Below are 19,649 nucleotides of genomic sequence, written 5' to 3'. Positions count from 1 at the left end.
CTATGCTAGTTGGCATGGGGACTTGGATGTAGGCCATAGACTAGGTGTAGGGGCCGAACCAAGTGAAAACTTCTGGTGTTTTTACTTTTCAGTTTTCAGCATTCTGCATTTTTCTTTTCTGCAGTGTAATTGAGACTGTCCCATACCCTGTCTCATTTGTAAAGAGACTGTCCCATTTGCATAAGAGACTGTCCCATTTGCCTTGACAGTTAGAATATTATTTTATCTATCGAGCCATCGAATTTCATTTGGTATCAGAGCAGGTGCATTTAATTCTCTTTTTAGTGTTTATTTTGCTAGCGATCCATGGCTCAACCAGATAGGTATTCAAACAATTATCCACCACTGCTTCATGGTGCTGAAAACTACAATGACTGGAAGTTTCGAATGAAAATCTTTCTCCAGCGTGATGCATTTGAATGAGATGTTGTAGAAAATGGTTTCACAATTCCTATGAAAGAAGGAAAGCCAAAATCTCTCAAGGATCTCTCTCCCGAAGAAGTGAACGCAATGAATTCCAATGCTAAAGCTATGAACTCACTTCTCAATGGCATGGTAGCTACAGAATTAAGAAAAGTTTCAGCATGTACTACTGCCAAGCAGATTTGGGATACGATCAAAGTCAGCCACGAAGGCACGTCTAAGGTACGTGAAGTAAAATTAAGTATGCTAATGAGTGACTATGAAGGTTTCAGGTTGGAAAGAGATGAAAGCGTGCGAGATGCTCAAGGGAGGTTTCTGACATTGATGAACTCCATCTCACTTCTGGAACGGATCATTCCTCAATCTGAGATAAATAGGAAAATCCTCAGAGCAATGCCAAAGAAGTTTGCTCCAAAGGTTACCATTCTGCAGGATTCAACACTGCTTTCGACTATGGATACTCTAACACTGTTCAGTGAATTGGAGGAATTCGAAAATCAGCTACGTAGATATGATGAAGAAGATGAAGCTCCTCGTAAGAAAACTCTTGCACTTAATGCAGATGCAGATGAGTCTCCTGACGATTCTGATGAAGATATTGCTCTTCTAACAAAGAAGTTTCATAAATTTCTTGCCAAACGGAATGCCTCCAAACGACCTGTGAAATCGCAGTTTATGAAGAAGGACTTCAAATCTAATCCGAGCAAGGAGAGTAAAACAAATCAAAGCAAGGATACCTGTTTTGAGTGTGGAAAGAAAGGGCACTTCAAAAAGGACTGCTACAAGCTGAAGAACAAAAAGAAGGCATTAATTACTTGGAGTGATGATGAATCTGACGTGGAGATCGATTCAGACGATGAAGTTGCTCAACTTTGCTTTGCTGGACTAGAGGACGACTCCAGTGATAATGATGAGGTACAGAATATTAAGTATAATTCAAATATATCTTCGTCTATTTTAAATTTGCAGGTCCAGGTCAAGAAGTTGAAAGAAAAGAATGCTTATTTAAAGCAAGCTTTAAGTGAAGTTCTTAGTGAAATGGATGACCCCATGAAGGAAGAAGCCCTAATTGCTGAGAACAAATCATTGCTTGAAAGGGTTTCAAAACTTACTGAAGAAAATCTATATCTCAAAAATGAGATTGAGATGAAAGATGTATGTCTTGAAGCCTTGAAGAAAGAGTCAATATCTGTTGATTCAGAAACCGTTAAAGAAAACAGTGTTCCTGATCCCCTGGTTCCTGAATTAAAGCAGAAAGTCGAACAGCTTAAAAAGGATTTAGCTAAATGTTTTCATGGAGAAGGAACTTTGAATGCTCTTCTTGGTGAACAAAAATCTTCTCTTGATAAAGGAGGTTTAGGATGTGAGTCAATCAAGAAACGTGCATTTTAAGGTGGTTATAAGCGAGCTCCTATGAAATATAAGATGCCTTATGAGAAATGTCGAGATTGTGGCAAAGCTGGCCACCCTACATCTGAATCTAGATTATGTGGTATCAAGGGCCACTCCTCTAACTCATCTTATAAATCGTCTACTAGATATAAATCTGCTAATACTTCTGTTAATATTATTCAGATGTGGATTAAGAAATCAGATAGACATTTATATAAGATTCGTGATACTAACCAACCAGGACCCAAGTTTAAGTGGGTACCTAAGGGATAAAGCAATTCTTGCAGGTTTGTTTGAAGGTCCATGTTCCGCGAAATAAATGGATCATCGACAGTGGTTGTTCACGTCACATGACAGGTGATAAATCCAAGTTTCTATCTCTAGTTGCCAAGGAAGGTGGCTTAGTTACTCTTGGAGATTCAAACACCGTCAGAATTATTGGAAAAGGCACTATTGGTAATGACAGGTTTGCTATTTCTAATGTTCGTTTAGTTGATGGTTTGAAATATAATCTTATTAGTGTAAGTCAACTTACTGATGCTGGTCATAAGGTTAAGTTCGATAAAGATGTATGTTATATTGGTACTCATACTAACGAGTTTGCTTTAGTTGCCAAAAGGAAAGGAAATATTTTTGTGTTAGATTTTGATGAGCAGCAAGAAGAAATTTGTCTAGCTACCGTTCAAGATCAACAAGATCTGTGGCATAGACGTCTTGGCCATGTTCACATGGATCTTCTTCGGAAGATATCTTCTCATGATCTGGTTCGAGGTCTACCAAAGCTGAAGTACAAGAAAATAGAACCTTGTTCAGCTTGCCAACTTGGAAAACAGGTGAAAACTTCCTTTACTGCTAAGAATAAAGTATCAACTTCTGTTCCTTTGCAGCTCCTTCATTTAGATCTCTTCGGTCCAGAAAGGTATGTAAGTTTGGGAGGTAAGAATTATGCTTTTGTTATAGTAGATGATTATTCTCGTTTTACTTGGGTGTTATTCTTGCGTAATAAAGATGAAGCTTTTAGTGAATTTAAGGATCTTATTACTAACCTTGAGACTAAGTATTCATTTAAGCTCAAGACTATTCGTAGTGATCATGGAGGTGAATTCGAGAAGGATTTCATAACCTTCTGTAAATCAAGAGGAATCACTCATGAATTCTCAGCTCCTCGAACTCCTCAGCAGAACGGAGTAGTAGAACGCAAGAACAGGACGCTACAGGAAACTGCCAGAACTCTTCTGCATGAGAGTAAGCTTCCAAGAAAATTTTGGGCTGAAGCGGTACACACTTCCTGTTATGTTTTAAATAGAGTACTTATTCGTCCTATTTTGCTTAAAACCCCGTATGAATTGCTTAAGAAAAGGACTCCTAACATTAGTTATTTTCGAGTATTTGGTTCCAAGTGTTTTATTTTAGATACTCAAAATAATCGAGGCAAGTTCGATGCGAAATCTACGGAAGGAATCTTTTTGGGATATTCTACAACAAGCAAAGCTTATCGTGTTTATAATTCTGTCAAAAACAAAGTAGAAGAATCCATCAATATTACATTCAATGAATCCTCAAGGAATATATCTCAAATTGATGAAGACACTGCGGATCTAGCGTCTCATTCCCAAATGAGACAGTCTCATTCTGAAAAGAGTCAGTCTCATTCTGACAAATCAAACAGTCAAGACTCTCCAGGTCCATCTCAGTCTTCTGATAATTCTGCAGGATCTACTCAAGCTTCAGTTGAATCTTCTGGCTCTCCAAAGACTCCCGATAGTGTTTCAAATTTGAATTCTGTTACTCCTCTGGATAAATCTTCACAAGCGGAAATGAGGCAGTCTCTTTTGAATGAGACAACTCCTATTCATTTCCAGGCAGACAATTCTAATGAGGAAGAAATGAGTAATATTCAACTTCCTAAGTCTTCTAGGACTGTGAAGAATCATCCACCAGATAATCTTCTCACTGATTTAGATCAAGGGATTTCTACTCGAAGCAGATTTCATAATCTATGTGCATTCTGTGCTTTTGTTGCTGAATTTGAACCAAAGAATGCTCAAGAAGCAGTTGCAGACAAACACTGGTCTGTTGCAATGCAGGAGGAATTGAACCAGTTCGAGCGTTGTGATGTTTGGGAACTCGTCCCACTTCCTCAGGATGCCAAGATCATTGGTACTCGCTGGGTTTTCAAGAATAAGAAGGATGAAGATGGCAACATTATTCGAAATAAAGCTCGTTTGGTTGCTCAGGGATACAACCAACAAGAAGGAATCGATTACGACGAGACATATGCTCCAGTAGCTCGTTTAGAAGCTATTCGAATCTTAATGGCTTTTGCAGCTCACAAGAAGTTCAAGCTCTATCAGATGGACGTCAAAAGCGCATTTCTAAATGGCTATCTCAAGGAAGAAGTCTACGTGAAGCAACCTCCAGGTTTCATTCACGAGAAGTACCCTAACTATGTTTACAAGCTCAAGAAATCTGTCTATGGATTGAGACAGTCCCCTCGTTGTTGGTACGAACGTCTCAGTCAATTTCTTGTGAACAATGGTTTCATTCGTGGGACACTCGATCCAACTCTCTTTATTTTTCATAAACGTGATAACTTTCTTTTAGTACAAGTTTATGTTGATGATATAGTATTTGGATCTTCTAATGAATCTTTGTGTAAGTGGTTTTCTGATTGCATGCATAAGGAATTCGATATGAGTTTGATGGGTGAATTGCAGTACTTTCTAGGTTTGCAAATTAATCAGTCTAATGCAGGAATATTTATTCACCAAGGCAAATACATAAAGGATCTACTCAAAAGATTTGCACTTGATCATGTCACACCTAAATCAACTCCGATGAGTACTTCGGTTAAGCTTACTAAGGATGAACAAGGTACACCTGTAGATGTCACTAAATTTCGAGGTATGATTGGTTCATTGTTATATTTAACTGCCTCACGACCTGACATTATGTATAGTGTATGCTTGTGTGCTCGTTTTCAATCTCAACCTAAAGAATCTCATTTGAATGCCGTTAAACGTATTTTTAAATATTTGAAAGGTACGAGTGACTTAGGATTATTTTATCCAAGCTCCTCTTCCTTTGACTTAATCGGTTTTTCAGATGCTGACTATGCAGGGTCACAGGTTGATAGAAAAAGCACAAGTGGTGCTTGTGAATTTTTAGGAGATTGTTTAGTTGCATGGCATAGTAAAAAGCAAACTTCAGTAGCTCTCTCTACAGCTGAAGGAGAGTACATTGCAGCTGGAAGTTGCTGTGCTCAAATTTTGTGGATGCAACAAACATTGCAGGATTTTGGTATTTCTTACTCAAATATTCCTATTTATTGTGATAATACCTCTGCAATTAATATCTCTAAAAATCCTGTTATGCATTCTCGTACTAAGCATATTGACGTTCGTCACCATTTTCTTCGAGATAATGTTTCTAAAGGTAATATTGAGCTTATTTATATTTCTACTGAGAAACAGCGTGCAGATATCTTCACTAAGCCTTTAGCTGAAGATAGATTTTGTAAAATGCGTCGTGAATTAGGTATGTGTTCTCTGTAATTTATTACATGATTTATGTGATTATATATGAATTATGTCATAATACTTAAATATATGTTGTGTATTTATTATTTGAGTTATTAGGTTCCTGTTTATAAATTTGTGGTTTTTTATTTTATTTGTCCGTGTGTTTATGCGTGTATATAGCATTAGATTTTGTAAATCTTTTGATTAGACTTTTCATATCCTTGAAACTCGTGCATGTATTACTCTTTCAGTACATAACTTCTGTCATGCATCTCTTCGACTTCTTTTCAATCTCTATCTCTTCAATTCTCATTTTTTTATTTAACCTAATCCTCTTAACCCTTTCAGTTTCCTATTCATCTTCTCTCTCTCAAACACAATTGAAAACCTTTCTCCATTTCTTTTCTAATTTTTCGCCTCTATCCATGGCACGCAAATCTACCCCTTTCACTCGTTCTCGATCTACCGCTCAACGTACCCCAACTGATGCGGCTTCAGGTTCCAAGCGTCAACGGGTCGGTAATTTTGAACCGGAAGTATCAAGCGGAATGTCTGATAGTTCTTTTGAGCGACATGCAAAGGAGACTACTTCGACGAAAGTGATGTCAAAGTTGATTCTGAAGGAACGCTTGTGTGATCTGGATCTTCTGAAGAAAATCGGTATTGCGGATTTGTTTGATTCAGTTGGTTGTTCGTCATTGTTGTCGCCCCCGGAGATTATTTATCCCGAGTTAGTGAAAGAATTCTATGCCAAGCTTCGTATTTTGGATGGAAATATTGTGTTCTCAGAAGTCCAAGGGAATCCTGTTTGTTTTAAAGCGGATCTTCTGGCACGACTTACTGGTGTTTCTGACAAGGGAGTTTGTCCGTCGACAACTCATCAAGCGTTTCAAGACATTCCTGGTCTCCAGTACGAGGAACAGCTCAAGGTCATTCTTGGTGACAATTTTGTTTCGGTGTCAGTCAAACCTTCGGTAAATGATTTAACCCCAGTTTCTCTTGTTTTGTTTCGTTTATTTCATACGAATGTTATGCCTCGTAAATCTGGTCGTGATAGAGTCACTTTTCAAGATTGTATTCTTATGTCTGTTTTTGTTAAAAAGATTCAGTGCAATGTTGCTTCTTTGATTATATCCAATATGGGTCACTGTGCCAAGCATGGTTCTATGCACTTACCATACCCTGGTCTTTTGTCTCGAGTATTTGAATATTTTTGTGCCTTGACCCCTGCTTCTGTGTCTGATAAGATTTCCGTAATCTTTGACTTGTCAGTATTAACCTTAAATGGTTTAGTTGTTTCTGAGTCCAATGAGTTAGTTTTTGATGATGCTTCTAGGAATGTTGGTGGTATTCCTAAGTCTCCTAATTATGCCTCAGACCCCTTTGATCAGCCTACCAATACTCTTCTTAATTCTCTGTTGATCAAATTAAATGAAAATTCTGTTGCTTTGGCTAATCTTAATCAGCATTTTGCTTCTGTCAAAACTCTTGGATCACTAACTTCTGAAGTTAGTATTCTCAATGCTTCTTTTGAGTTGTTTAGGAAGTATGTTTGTTCATCTTTGGATGATATCAATGCTAAACTCTCTGTATTGCATACTTCTGATGTCAAGTTGTCTAAGACCATAGATTTTGAGTTTGGGACTCTGCAGGAAGGGATGGTTTCCTCTGCTAAGGCATGGGAAAAGAAATTTGTTAAGTTGTTTTTTAAGCTTGGGTCAGAGACTAAATTTCTATCTCAGCAGTTGTCAGCCATGCAAGACAAGAGCAAGATGTATTGGCACAAGAAAAGAGACTGGATTGGAGATTGTACTTTAGAAGAAATCACTGCTCCTCTGCCACTCCCTGCCATTCCTCCACCTTCAGTTTTTGGTATGACCAGAGAAGAATACAAGGCAAAGATTTTTGACTGGCTTCGTGAACGGGACGGGAAGGCACCAGCTCAGGAAGCTTTTGACAAGCTATTTTCAGAGTACGGCTCAGCTCCGGTGTTTCCTTCATCCCAGAACAAGGCTTCTGGTTCAGGAAAAGGCAAAGGCAAAGGCAAAGCTCCAGTTCATGTTGATGACGATTCTGATTGAAGGACCCTTTTATGATGAAGGGGGAGAAATTATGAGATGTTTTTAAGACGTTTGTTGTTTTTAAGACGTTTGTTTCATTTTGGTTTCTTTGATGGGTGTTTCGTTTTTAAGACTTTGATTGTTTGGTTGTGTTGTTTGGGTTTTTAAGACTTTGATTGTTGGTTGTGTTGGTTTTGAACTTTGATTTTGGATGTGCTTTATGTGTTTAATCGTTATTCTGGATTCTGTTTAGATAACAACTGGACATCCTGGTTTATGGATGGGTTGTCTTTTGTTTTAAGTATTTATTGATTGAGACTGTTTCTTTTATGCATATTGATCTCGTGTCTCATTCAGTCTTTAGTTGTCTCATTCTCATATTGATTGCATGTATTTTAAACTGCAATATATTCTGTTGTATCTAACTCTGTTTTACAGGCCTTTAGTGTTTTTGATAGGGGGAGCATTTATGCTTTCTTTGTCATCATCATAAAAGGGGGAGAATGTTAATTCAAGTGTTTATGATGATAAGAGTTCTTAGCAACAGAATGTAGACTTCAGATTGGAATCATCCGAGATCTCAGCAATGTTTATCAGAATGCAGTTGGTTCAATCTTCCTGGAAGTCTATCCCGCATGTTTAGTATTAGTTTGTTAGGGTTTTGTGTAAATCTTGTTTATCTGGATAAACCTTATCTCAAACAAACTCACCACCTTATCTTATAAATCAAGTTTAAATCTTTCAAGCCTTATCTCTTTACTTGATTTATCTTTTTCAAACGTACTAACAGATTAGTTTAAAAGCTTCATTCAAATATTTTCAAACAAACTTATCTTCCAACCTTATCTTGTGTTTGAAAATAAATCTGTTAGAACTTTGCTTATAAATACAACTCTTCATTTCAGATTTGTAGCTAACACTTTCACGAGAATCCTTCATCATCTGAAATCTTTTTCTTGTTTCATACCCGAGATATTCATATCCAGAAAAACAAGAAACCTAGTTTGAGTTGTAATCAATTTGTTTATTCTTGTAACTGAATAGTGTATTCATATCAACTTTGTGCCGGGTTGTGGCAAGCTTGATTTCAAAGTATAGCAAGGTAGCTAGAAGGCTAAGGAATAGCAGTGGGCTAGGTAGCAAGGTAGCTTGGGAAAGGGTTTCTTTCAGGTGCTATATTTGTAATCAAGGAAAAGACTGTAAGTTCTTTTATTAAAGTTGATATAATACATTCTCTATGCTAGTTGGCATGGAGACTTGGATGTAGGCCATAGACTAGGTGTAGGGGCCGAACCAAGTGAAAACTTCTGGTGTTTTTACTTTTCAGTTTTCAGCATTCTGCATTTTTCTTTTCTGCAGTGTAATTGAGACTGTCCCATACCCTGTCTCATTTGTAAAGGGACTGTCCCATTTGCATAAGAGACTGTCCCATTTGCCTTGACAGTTAGAATATTATTTTATCTATCGAGCCATCGAATTTCAAGGTGCACAGCAGATCTCCCACCTTTTGTTTGCAGATGACTGTTACATGTTTTTCAGGGCATCTGGAGTGGAAGCAAGAATTGTGAGAAACGTGCTCGGTCGGTATGAAAATTTGTCTGGACAGGCTATCAACTTTAATAAGTCAAGTGTGATTTTTAGTCCAAATACAAGGACTCGGGAAAGAAATCAGGTCTGCCAAATTTTGCAAGTCAGTGAAGTTTCTGAACCTGGACGATACCTGGGAATGCCAATGAATGTGGGGAAAAAGAAGGTATCAGTGTTTCATTTTTTAACTGATCGAGTTAAGAAAAAATTACAGAGCTGGGGTACTAAATTGATTTCAAAGGGTGGGAAATGTACACTGTTGAAAACAGCTGCTCAGACGATTCCAAATTTTTGGATGAACTTGTTCCTAATTCCTAACGAAGTCTGTGAAAGTATGGAGGTGCAGATAAATGGTTATTGGTGGGGTCATGGTCAGAATAATAAAGGAATAAGATGGAAAAATTGGGATAAGCTATGTGTGATGAAAGAAGCTGGTAGACTAGGTTTCAAGAAGCTGAGAAATTTTAATATCTCTATGCTAGCTAAGCAAGCCTGGCTACTAATCAATAATGACAATCCATTAGTCACGACGTGTATGAAGGCAAAATATATTCCTGGTAGAGACTTCCTAACAGCTAAACTAGGAGCAAACCCTAGTTATATGTGGAGGAGTATATTAGCTGCGCAAGAAGTAGTGAAGAGAGGGTGTAGAAGGAGAATTTGTGATGGAAAACAAACTGAAATTGGAAGGTTCCATGGCTCCCATGTGCAGAAAATGGCTTCATGACCACAGGAAATGCATGTTCAGTTGGGGTATGTAGTTTAATGCAGATAGAGCAAAAGCAATGGGATGAGGAGGTATTGTTGGATATTTGCAACGAGAGAGATAAAAATCTAATTAAAAAGATTCCGTTATCAAAAAGAGAAGATCATGATGCTTGGTTCTGGTTTCCGGATGAGAAGGGCTGCTTCACAGTAAAGAGCTGCTACAGGTTATTACAGGGGGAAGTTGATGCACCATATGCAAAATGTGTGCAAGTCGATACAACCTGTCAGTGGTGTCGACAGGACCAAGAAACAGATGTCCATGTACTGTTTGGCTGTGAAATAGAGATTGCAACTTGGGTGGCAGTTGATCTGCAAACAAGTATTAGCATACTACGGGAGGATAATGTGTTTGATATTATACGGAGAGCCTTTGATAGGTGCAATATGGAGCAGTGTACATTGGTGGTATTAATTTGTTGGAGTATCTGGACTAGAATAAATAAGTGGGTATGGGAGAAAATTAATATGTCCGTTTTTGGCATCAAAGCAGCTGCTTTAAACATACTTACTGAATGGAAACAAGCTCATGAACAAAAGATGACATCTGGTACAGGTGGTGCAGCTCCACTTGCGGTTCGAAAATGGGAGAGACCTCAGGATTAGTGGGTTAAAGTAAACATAGATGCTGCTTTATTTGACGATGTAGAATGCATTGGTCTGGGAGGTATAGTTCGAGGACCATTTTCGAGGAGTAAATGGTCAGTTCATCATGGCTATGAGCAGAAGGCAAGAGATTTTGATTCAACCACGAGAGGCTGAAGCATTGTGTATAAAGGCATCTCTGATCTGGCTAAAAGATAAAGGAATTGGGAAGTGTGTTTTCGAGACTGATTCACAGGTCCTTGCTCGTGCATGTAAAGGCACATCTGGGAGGTCGTATTTTGATACAATCGTTAGGGATTGTATAGAGTTATTTCAATACTTCGAAGAAGTGTTAGTGCGTTTTTCACATAGGTCTGCGAATAGGGCGGCTCATGCATTAACAAAAGCGGCTTATTCTATGTCAGGCTCTCAGGAATGACATGTGAATCCTCCGGAGTTTATTCATCATGTAATATGTTGTGAAGCTTTATAAGAGTGCAACTACGATTATCGTAAAAAAAAAAGTTAGGATCCAAACAATAACAATTGAGAATGTGCTTTAGGATGAATAACACTGAATTTAAACAGCATCAATAATTTCACCTTGGAAACAAGTGAAGCACATTACTAGCTGATACAATACCAGTTCCAAATACAGAAAGTACTAATTTGATTGTAACTTACAAAAGCATATTTTCGGAGATTAGAGAGCAAACTAACAACATATCCTAACAGTAGGCTGATCGAGAAATTCAAAAATGTAGAGGCTTTAGATGAGTATTACAGAACAAGGTCATTCGAGCCTCAAATTCGCAACAATCGTCAACTATAAATCCTTTTTTAGCCCGGTCTTTTAGATCCTTTAGCTGAATGAAAGAACCCCAACCCCACGAATGCCAAGTTGAAGGACCGAACCAGTTTGTGTCTGAAAAAGAAAATGCAAGTTGTTATAATAAGAAAACACATTTTTCAGGCACGACATTATCTGATTTACGAGAATCACTCAAACAGAATTCAACGGAAAAATACAGCACCTATGTGTATGTGGTGTTTCTTATTGATCTGGTCGTTAAGTGTGATTGTGTACTCTGCTTTCACATGCTGGGCAGAAAAGTTTTTTGGGGGATCCATTAAATCAAGAAAGAATGAAAGGCTACAACCTCTATTATCCGAGTCACCTTTTGGATAGAGACATAGCCGCCTGAAAGAATTGTACTACATCTTTAACAAACTAGAAAGTTGAAATGCAAGTATGCAGATTGCAGAGGCTTGAAAGTTGAAAGTGGAGTACCATTTGTAACTTCCAACATCAAATGTATCTGAAAAACAATGATCATCTACCAACTCGGAGAACCCGGTGACCTTCCATTTGTAGTTATAGGTAACATTTTCAAAATTCGATATTGAAAGGCATTCACGAACACCCGGGCTCTGGATAACATGGCCTGAGCTCCAGATTACATAAACCTCAGCTCCAAGAATACAAGTGCCATCTACTAAAAATCCATTGGTTGGATCTTCGAATTCTTGCAAAGAAATGAACTTCGAAAATCCCCATTTGTATTTCACACTGTCAAAACGCCTCGCATTCCCTACACACATAGAAAAGTCTAAAATACAATCGTACATCATATATCATTATATCGTCACACTTGTGCATGTAAGAATCTCGCATTAGTCACTAATTATAACTTGAACAGTTAGATACTTTCCTCGAATTTGGTCAAACAAAAAGAACCTGTAAATAGCATGAACCTCTTTGCCATCGGCTAGACTCTTCTTGTTTGCCACCGACAAGTATATAGAGATATGATCTCCATAACCTTCCTTATGGCCATCCGGAAGAAGTACAATCCTCCTGTGGAAAGTAAAGTGCAAAGATAAAAGGGGCGTGTGTGTGTGTGTGTTAATTATCGAGAAAAAAAATGTACGTCTGCAAATAGCACGTACCATTGGTGCCCACCGGCTTCAAAGTTGCTAGACTTGATCTTTTCAAAACTATTTTCGGAAAAGAGAGAAAAATACTTGATTTTTAACAAGTAAACTATGTCTAATTTCAGTCAAAGCCCCTACTAGTTCATACAAAAATGTGTTATATTAGCAATTAGCAAAAGAAAGATGTCATCAAAATGCATGTCTACAAACAAATATCCAACTATTAGTTATATTAGTTATATTTAATTTAGTCAAAATCGAAACAAGAACAGACACTTTATTGAGTGTTAAATAATTAACCCATCTAAAATTTGAAACCCCCATCTTGTAAAAAAAAAGAATACGAACCAACTTCATCTTCCCCGTAGATAGTAGACATAGGGTCAGAGTGCTCTGACCAAGACTCCACTTTTTGCTCCGTCAGGGCAGCGCGAGTCAATTAAATCTGCTCCCGTATCTGCAAGATCAAACAGCTGTGAGATGGGTCGACGCTGCATGCAGATAGAAATGTTATATAGTCGATTTAAAGGACTTTCCTGTTCCGTCTAAATTTTTAAAAAAATATTGTAATTATCCGAGTATCTTGTGGTATTTTGATTGGGGAATAGGTAACGTCGCGATCAACGTGCCTTTTGATTTTCGTTCTTGGTTTAGTTTATTACGTTAATTAATATCAGTAACTTTTTCAGTCTGAGTTTGCATCGCAAAATGTAAAGGCCTGTCTCTTCATTAACTTGTCTACCTTTATTGCGTCGTTCCAGCTTGGATGTTTGATTTAATACTGATACCGGATATGTAATCATATCTGCTCGAGTGATATATTTTTGGCTTGTACAAGTATATGAACGTAATCTCTCTCTAGATTAGGCATCAAGTAACTATAACTTCATAAATTATAACTTTAAACATGTAAGAGGGTTAAGTATTACTTTGGTCACTGTTGTACCTTGGGCTAGAAGAAAGGAGCCCAAAATAGATTATATTATAATATCTTGTAATCGGTCCAAGCAGTCCACTTTGTAATGAATAGCCCATTTGGGACATGATATAAATATAAGATAACAACCTCATTTGAAGGGGTTTGAAAATTAAGCAAAGAGATCATCTCCTAGAATTATAGTCTAATAATAATAATAAAATTGTTAGCACATCATTTGGCGCTAGAAGGAACTTTGCTTTAACAGATCCAACCAGAAAATGATTGTAGAAGAGCTTGATCCAGGAACAGCTGGACCAACACAAGTGAAAGAATTGACGGCAGAACCTGCCGCCGATCCCTCGACCTTCGATGACCGTGAGCTTCCAAAACAGTCGGCATTAAAGCCAAAATGTTTGTTTCCCCAACCTGAAGGTCCTCTGGAGGAACAACCGGAAAGCTGGAAGGATACACGTCAAAGAGACAAAAAGAGAAAATCCGTGTCAGATCAGCGTTTTAGAATACAAACCTCCAAAGGTAAAAAAGTTCTTTCAAGCGACATGCGACTGCACTTAGAAAAGAAAGAAAAGCTAAGAGTTCAAAACCAAGAAAATCTGGAAGAACCAGAAGAACCATTTGATTCAGACGAAGAGCTAGAGTTGCTAGAGCGCGAGACTCGGAGGCTGCAGGCCAAACTCGAGCAAAAGCGTGAAATTTACCGTCTCCGACGAGAGCTCCAACAAACAACGATACAAAACAAAGAGCAGAATGAAGAATTTTATGATGATGACGATGATGCAGAGTATGAATACGAGCCATCGGCAGAGTCGACCTATTCACAACCACGTGAGCGTTGACAACGGACAGTGTCATCCGCCGAGATTTCACGCCAAACTGAATCCACGGAGTCCATATCACATGAAGAATTTGTTAAAATACAAGAAGAAATCGCCCAAATGCGTAACATCATGAGGAATCAATCAGGATTCCAAACTGTCTCTGAAAGCCCTTTATCTCTCCTCCTCGAGAAAGCACGTATCGACAGAACATTAAAAACCCTGTCCCTCGATCACTTTGACGGATCTTCAGACCCGTTGGCATTTCTCAGCACATTCGACGGACAAATGGCTTTTTTCGGCCACTCGGAAATCGCTCGTTGTCAGTTTTTCTCTGCATGCCTCCAAGGCACAGCACTCCGATGGTATAGCAATCTGCCCCCTCGATCCATCGACTCCTGGGCAACCTTAAAAAGCAAATTTCAAGCCCGGTTCTCCAATAATTACAAAGGCATCAAGGTCACAACATCTTTGATGACAATGCATCAGCGCTCAGGTGAGAGCCTTCGCAGCTTTTTAACCCGATTTAGGGAAGAGATCGCCGAGATTCCAGATTTAATTGAACAAATGGCCGTAAACTTCTTAACGGCAGGCATCGATAAGTCAAGACACATATTACTCTTAGAAGAAATCTTTGAAAAAAGGTCAAAAACTCTCCAAGCAGCATTCCAAATTATTGAACATCGTATGATGCTACAAGAAGCAGTGAGCTGCATTCAGTCACCATGACGCTCTTCAAGGCATGAACACCGTCATAGTTATAGCCCGCGATCCCCCGCGCGAGAAAGACGCCGTGAGCGTCGTCGATCACCTCCACCGCGTATGGATGATTGCTTTCCGAGAGACAGAAGGGAAAGGGACTGGCAGCCCCACACTTGACCAGAAAAAGAATTCACTAAATTGAACACAGAGAAAACAACAATTCTGGCAGTTCTAAAAACAGAACCAGACTACAGACCACCGAGGCCCATGAAGGCTGGGAGACCCCCCAGTTCCAGATATTGCGAGTATCATGAAGATACCGGTCACACCACATAACAGTGCTTTCAACTTAGCAACCTCATAGAAGGAAAGATTCGTCGAAGACAGTTAGTACATTACGTACAACAAGAGGACAATCCTAGACGTCACCATCGGGATCAAGAGGATCGGGTCATTGACGTCATATTCGGGGGAGCAGCTTCTGGAGGATTCTCTCACAACTCCAGAAAAGCATATGCTCGAGAAGTTTTCAATGTCAACCCTCCGACAGTTAAACGCCCTCGCGCGAGCCCGATCCCAGTCATTTCCTTCTCCGATGATGATTATCATCCTGGTCTCATCGAGGGTCATCAAGATGCTCTCGTCATCACAACCCGAGTAGGAAATAATACTGTGAAAAAGATGCTGGTCGACAACGGAAGTTCTGTCGATGTCCTCTACCACCACGCCTTTTCACGGATGAACATCGGAGATCGGCGGCTCGAGAACTCTCGAACGTCGTTGTACGGATTTAATGGAAATGAGGTCCATGTGGTAGGAACCATTGATATGCCAGTTCTCTTTGGCTCACCACCTTGTCAGGTTTGGAAAGTCGTTAAATTTCATGTGATCAGTGCCTCTTCCAGCTTTAATGCCATCTTGGGCCGCACTACTATCACAGCCCTAAAGGCAATAACTTCAATCTCCCATTTGAAGATGAAATTTTCCACTAACTTCGGGGTTGGAGAAATGATTGGAGATCAAACGACCGCGAGACAATGTTACCTGACAACAGTTTCCCCAAGGAAAAAGGGGGAAGAAGATCTAGAAGTCAACCAGGTACTCGAGATTGACCCCCACAACTCAATTGAATCTACAAACCAGAATTCATGTTTCCCTGCAGAAGAAACAGAAGATATCGAAGTGGTCGTTGGCAACCCATCAAAAACAACCAAGGTGGGAAAATGACTCCCTGAACATTTGAAACGAGATATAATTACCCTTGTTAGAGAATTCGCTAATATTTTCGCCTGGGACCCGAAGGATATGCCAGGAATCCCCGAGGTTGTCGCACGCCACTCTCTCCATATCAACAAAAACGTCGTTCCAATACGATAGAAGCGTCGAATATTCTCCGATGAAAAAAGGGCAGCTATCGAGCAAGAAATTGACCGACTCCTCGAAGCTAAATTCATCGAGCCCGTCCAGTTCCCCACATGGATATCCAATATCGTTTTAGTCAATAAACACAACGGAAAGTGGCGAATGTGTGTCGACTATTCGGACGTTAACAAAGCATGCCCCAAAGACTTCTACCCACTCCCAAACATCGATCAGTTAATAGACTCTACAGCAGGAAACGAACTCCTTTCCTTTATGGATGCATTTTTAGGGTACAACCAGATAAAAATGGATTCTCGTGATTGGGAAAAAACGGGATTCATTACTCACAGAGGAGTGTTCGGGTATCGAGTCATGCCTTTCAGAATGATTAATGCTGGCGCAACCTTCCAACAGATGATGGACACAATCTTTGGATCACAAATAGGAAAAAACATGTTAATTTATGTCGACGACATGATAACCAAGTCCAAACTCGCCGCTAATCACTCACTTGATCTTCGTGAGACTTTTGAAAATGCCCGGAAGCATAACTTGCGTCTCAACCCTAACAAATGATCATTCGGGCTTACGTCCGGTAAGTTCCTGGGATTTCTGATCACACAGCGAGGCATCGAGGCTGACCCCGCACAGACAAAAGCCATCCTAGAAATGGAGAATCCAAAATCCATCAAAGACTTGCAGAAGCTAACAGGGTGCATAGCAGCCCTTCGAAGATTTATCCCTCAATCGTCCAAAAGATGTCTTCCTTTCTTCGCCACTATAAAAAAGGCTTCAAGGTCAACACCATTTGAATGGAATGATAAGTGCAAATCCAGCTTCTCAGAACTTAAAACATTTTTAACGAACCCTCCCATCCTCACTAGGCCAATCCCAGGAGAAGCTCTTCGCATTTATCTGTCGGCATCCGATGAAACAGTGGCAGCTGTCCTTGTTCGACTCGACGAAGAAAGGGACGTCCCTGTATATTACATTAGTCACTCACTGCGGGACGCTGAAACTCGATACCCTCAGGTCGAAAAGCTCGTGTACGCCTTGGTCATTGCAAGCAGAAAGCTCCGACATTATTTCCAAGCAAGGAAAATACATGTGTTGACAAATGCACCACTCAAAAGAATCTTGCACAAGCCTGATATGACAGGAAGACTCGCCGCATGGACCATCGAATTAAGTCAATTCTACATCGAATATAAACCACGAACAACCATAAAAGCTCAGGTCCTCTCAGACTTTGTGGCAGAATGCCAATTCAAGGCCAAAAGGTTAGACCCCGAGGAAACCCAACCAAGGCCATGGCTATTGTTTGTCGACGGATCATCGACCTCAAATTCTGGGGGCGCAGGGATAATTCTTATCAGCCCAGAAGGATTTAAAGTCCAACAAGCCCTTAAGTTCGAATTTCAAGCAACAAATAACATGGCCGAATATGAGGCACTAATTACGGGATTAAAATTGGCAATGGACCTCGAGGTAGACATTATCGACATATTTGGCGATTTCCAGTCGGTGGCTAAGCAAATAAGCGGAGAGTTTAAGACCCACAATGAAAGCATGGCTAAATACCTTGCAATGACACAAGAGCTTCTCAAAAAATTCTCCTCCTGGAAACTGTCAAATGTCGATAGAACAGAAAATCAATGTGCGGATTCACTCGCCAAGTTAGCCTCGTCCAACCTGAAGTTGAACCTCGACCCATTATATATTGACAGTCTGAAATCCCCCGCTATCGACGTGGTGAGGGTCCACAATATTCAAATCAACCCTGACTGGCGAAGCCCTATCCTCGAGTACATCCTAGAAAACAAACTTCCCATGGAAAAAAGTGAAGCCCGCGCTATCATGTTTAAGGAAAGAAATTATTGCACGATCGGTTCAGTGTTGTATCGACGAGCTTTAACTGAACCACTTCTCCGATGCTTAAGCCCAGAAGAGGCCGATTAAGCAATCCTCGAGGTTCACACGGGAATATGTGGTGAACATCTCGGGGGAAAGAACTTAGCTCTTAAAATCATGAGACAGGGGATGTATTGGCCAACACTCCGAAAAGATTGTGAAAGCTGCGTCCGTAAATGTCAAGCATGCCAACGACATGGGAACGTGAGTCATCGACCCACAACTAAGCTCAACTCGATCCTCGCTCCTTGCCCTTTCTATCAATGGGGAGTCGATATCGTGGGAACTTTCCCGAAGTCTAGAGGACAATGTCAATACATCGTGGTTGCAGTCGACTACGCGACGAAATGGGTCGAGGCAAAACCTCTCTCCAAGATCAGAGAAAAAGAGATGATTGAATTTTTTATGGAATATGTGGTGTTTCGATTCAGAATTCCAAGGATTTTAGTTTCAGATAACGGAACGTAATTTGTTAGCGCACAATTCGAGAAAGCTTTAAGTGACTTGAAAATCCAGCACGTCAAAGCATCGGTTGCATACCCACAGGCCAATGGCCTTGCAGAAGTAACGAACAAAACCATCTTACAAGGGTTAAAGAAAAGGATAGAAGAAATTCCCCGATGTTGGGTTGATGAGCTCCCTAATGTACTGTGGTCCTACAGAACAACTCCTCGAAGTGCAACAGGAGAAACTCCTTTCCGCCTCGCGTACGGTGTCGACGCCATTTTGCCTGTCGAGATTAGCCTGATTTCCCCTAGGATCGAAGTCTTTGATCCCTCTCTCGCAGCTGAAGTATTATGTTTTCACAATGACTTACTTGAAGAAACAAGAGAGGAATCTAGACTTCGCATGATCGCTCAACAAGAGAAGACGGCAAGGTACTTCAACAAGAAAGTTAAAAATAGGCGATTTGAGGTGGGAGACCTCGTCCTTCGAGACTCCGCCGCATCGCAGCCAACAATATCAGGAAAATTCAAACCAACATGGGAAGGCCCGTACAAGGTGTCGAAGGTTGTCAGCACAGGAACCTACGAGCTCTTGTACCTCGATGATCAGCCAATTAAGAACGCCTGGAACGGTATCCACCTCAAGAAATTTTACCAATAATTAATTCTCTATGTAATGATTAAAAGTTCGAGGCCCCAGGGCCCTACCAAAAACCAACCCTCGATGCAATGAGGGTCGTTATGAGACCCCCATCGAGGGAATTTAAGTTATGAAAGCTCTAAATTATTTTGATATCTTGCTTGTACTTTTAAGAAGATGAACAGCGACAGTCGACATACCAAGAGCCAACCCTCGATACAATGAGGGTCGTTATGAAACCTACATCGAGGGACTTTAATTATAACAATTTCAACTTCTCAAGAACTTATCTACACAAAGCAAATGCATTGAGTATGGAAAAACTTCTTTCGCCCTATACCATAACTACGTTATCGCACGAAAAGTACACCAGACCATTCCCCAAATAAAAAAAAACAAAACAACAACAACAACGCAACACAACTCTCTCAATTACACACACTAGGCGACATGGAAGTCGTTAAACACCTTCTTAACGTCTTCAAAATAGATATAAGGAGCAACTAAAAATGGAAAATTGACGCGATAACGAAGAACAAAAAGCATAAATACGGATATCTTTCAAACA

General features: G+C 39.8%; 3 protein-coding genes across 3 annotated transcripts; 2 read left to right on the top strand and 1 right to left on the bottom strand.

Annotated features, from left to right (window-relative positions):
• The first annotated feature begins 8,924 nt into the window (after positions 1-8,924).
• LOC141691615 (putative mitochondrial protein AtMg00310) lies at positions 8,925-9,710 on the top strand. The gene has a single exon (XM_074496384.1). It carries the CDS (start codon positions 8,925-8,927, stop codon positions 9,708-9,710), a length of 786 nt encoding a protein of 261 aa, XP_074352485.1.
• LOC141691612 (uncharacterized) lies at positions 9,707-10,354 on the top strand. Its single transcript, XM_074496382.1, has one exon. It carries the CDS (start codon positions 9,707-9,709, stop codon positions 10,352-10,354), a length of 648 nt encoding a protein of 215 aa, XP_074352483.1.
• Positions 10,355-10,971: 617 nt separating this feature from the next.
• Positions 10,972-12,315, bottom strand: LOC141688912 (uncharacterized). Its single transcript, XM_074493060.1, has 4 exons — positions 12,016-12,315; positions 11,625-11,925; positions 11,368-11,534; positions 10,972-11,258 (listed from the first exon to the last, which is right to left on the bottom strand). The coding sequence occupies exons 1-4, from the start codon at positions 12,284-12,286 to the stop codon at positions 11,086-11,088; spliced, it is 912 nt and encodes a 303-aa protein (XP_074349161.1). The 5' UTR covers positions 12,287-12,315; the 3' UTR covers positions 10,972-11,085.
• Between the last annotated feature and the right edge of the window lie 7,334 nt (positions 12,316-19,649).

This window comes from Apium graveolens, chromosome 10 (assembly GCF_009905375.1).
Source record: "Apium graveolens cultivar Ventura chromosome 10, ASM990537v1, whole genome shotgun sequence".
Classification (NCBI taxonomy): domain Eukaryota; kingdom Viridiplantae; phylum Streptophyta; class Magnoliopsida; order Apiales; family Apiaceae; genus Apium; species Apium graveolens.
The sequence above is the reverse complement of the archived record's forward strand: the minus strand, read 5'-3'. Positions and strand labels throughout refer to the sequence as shown.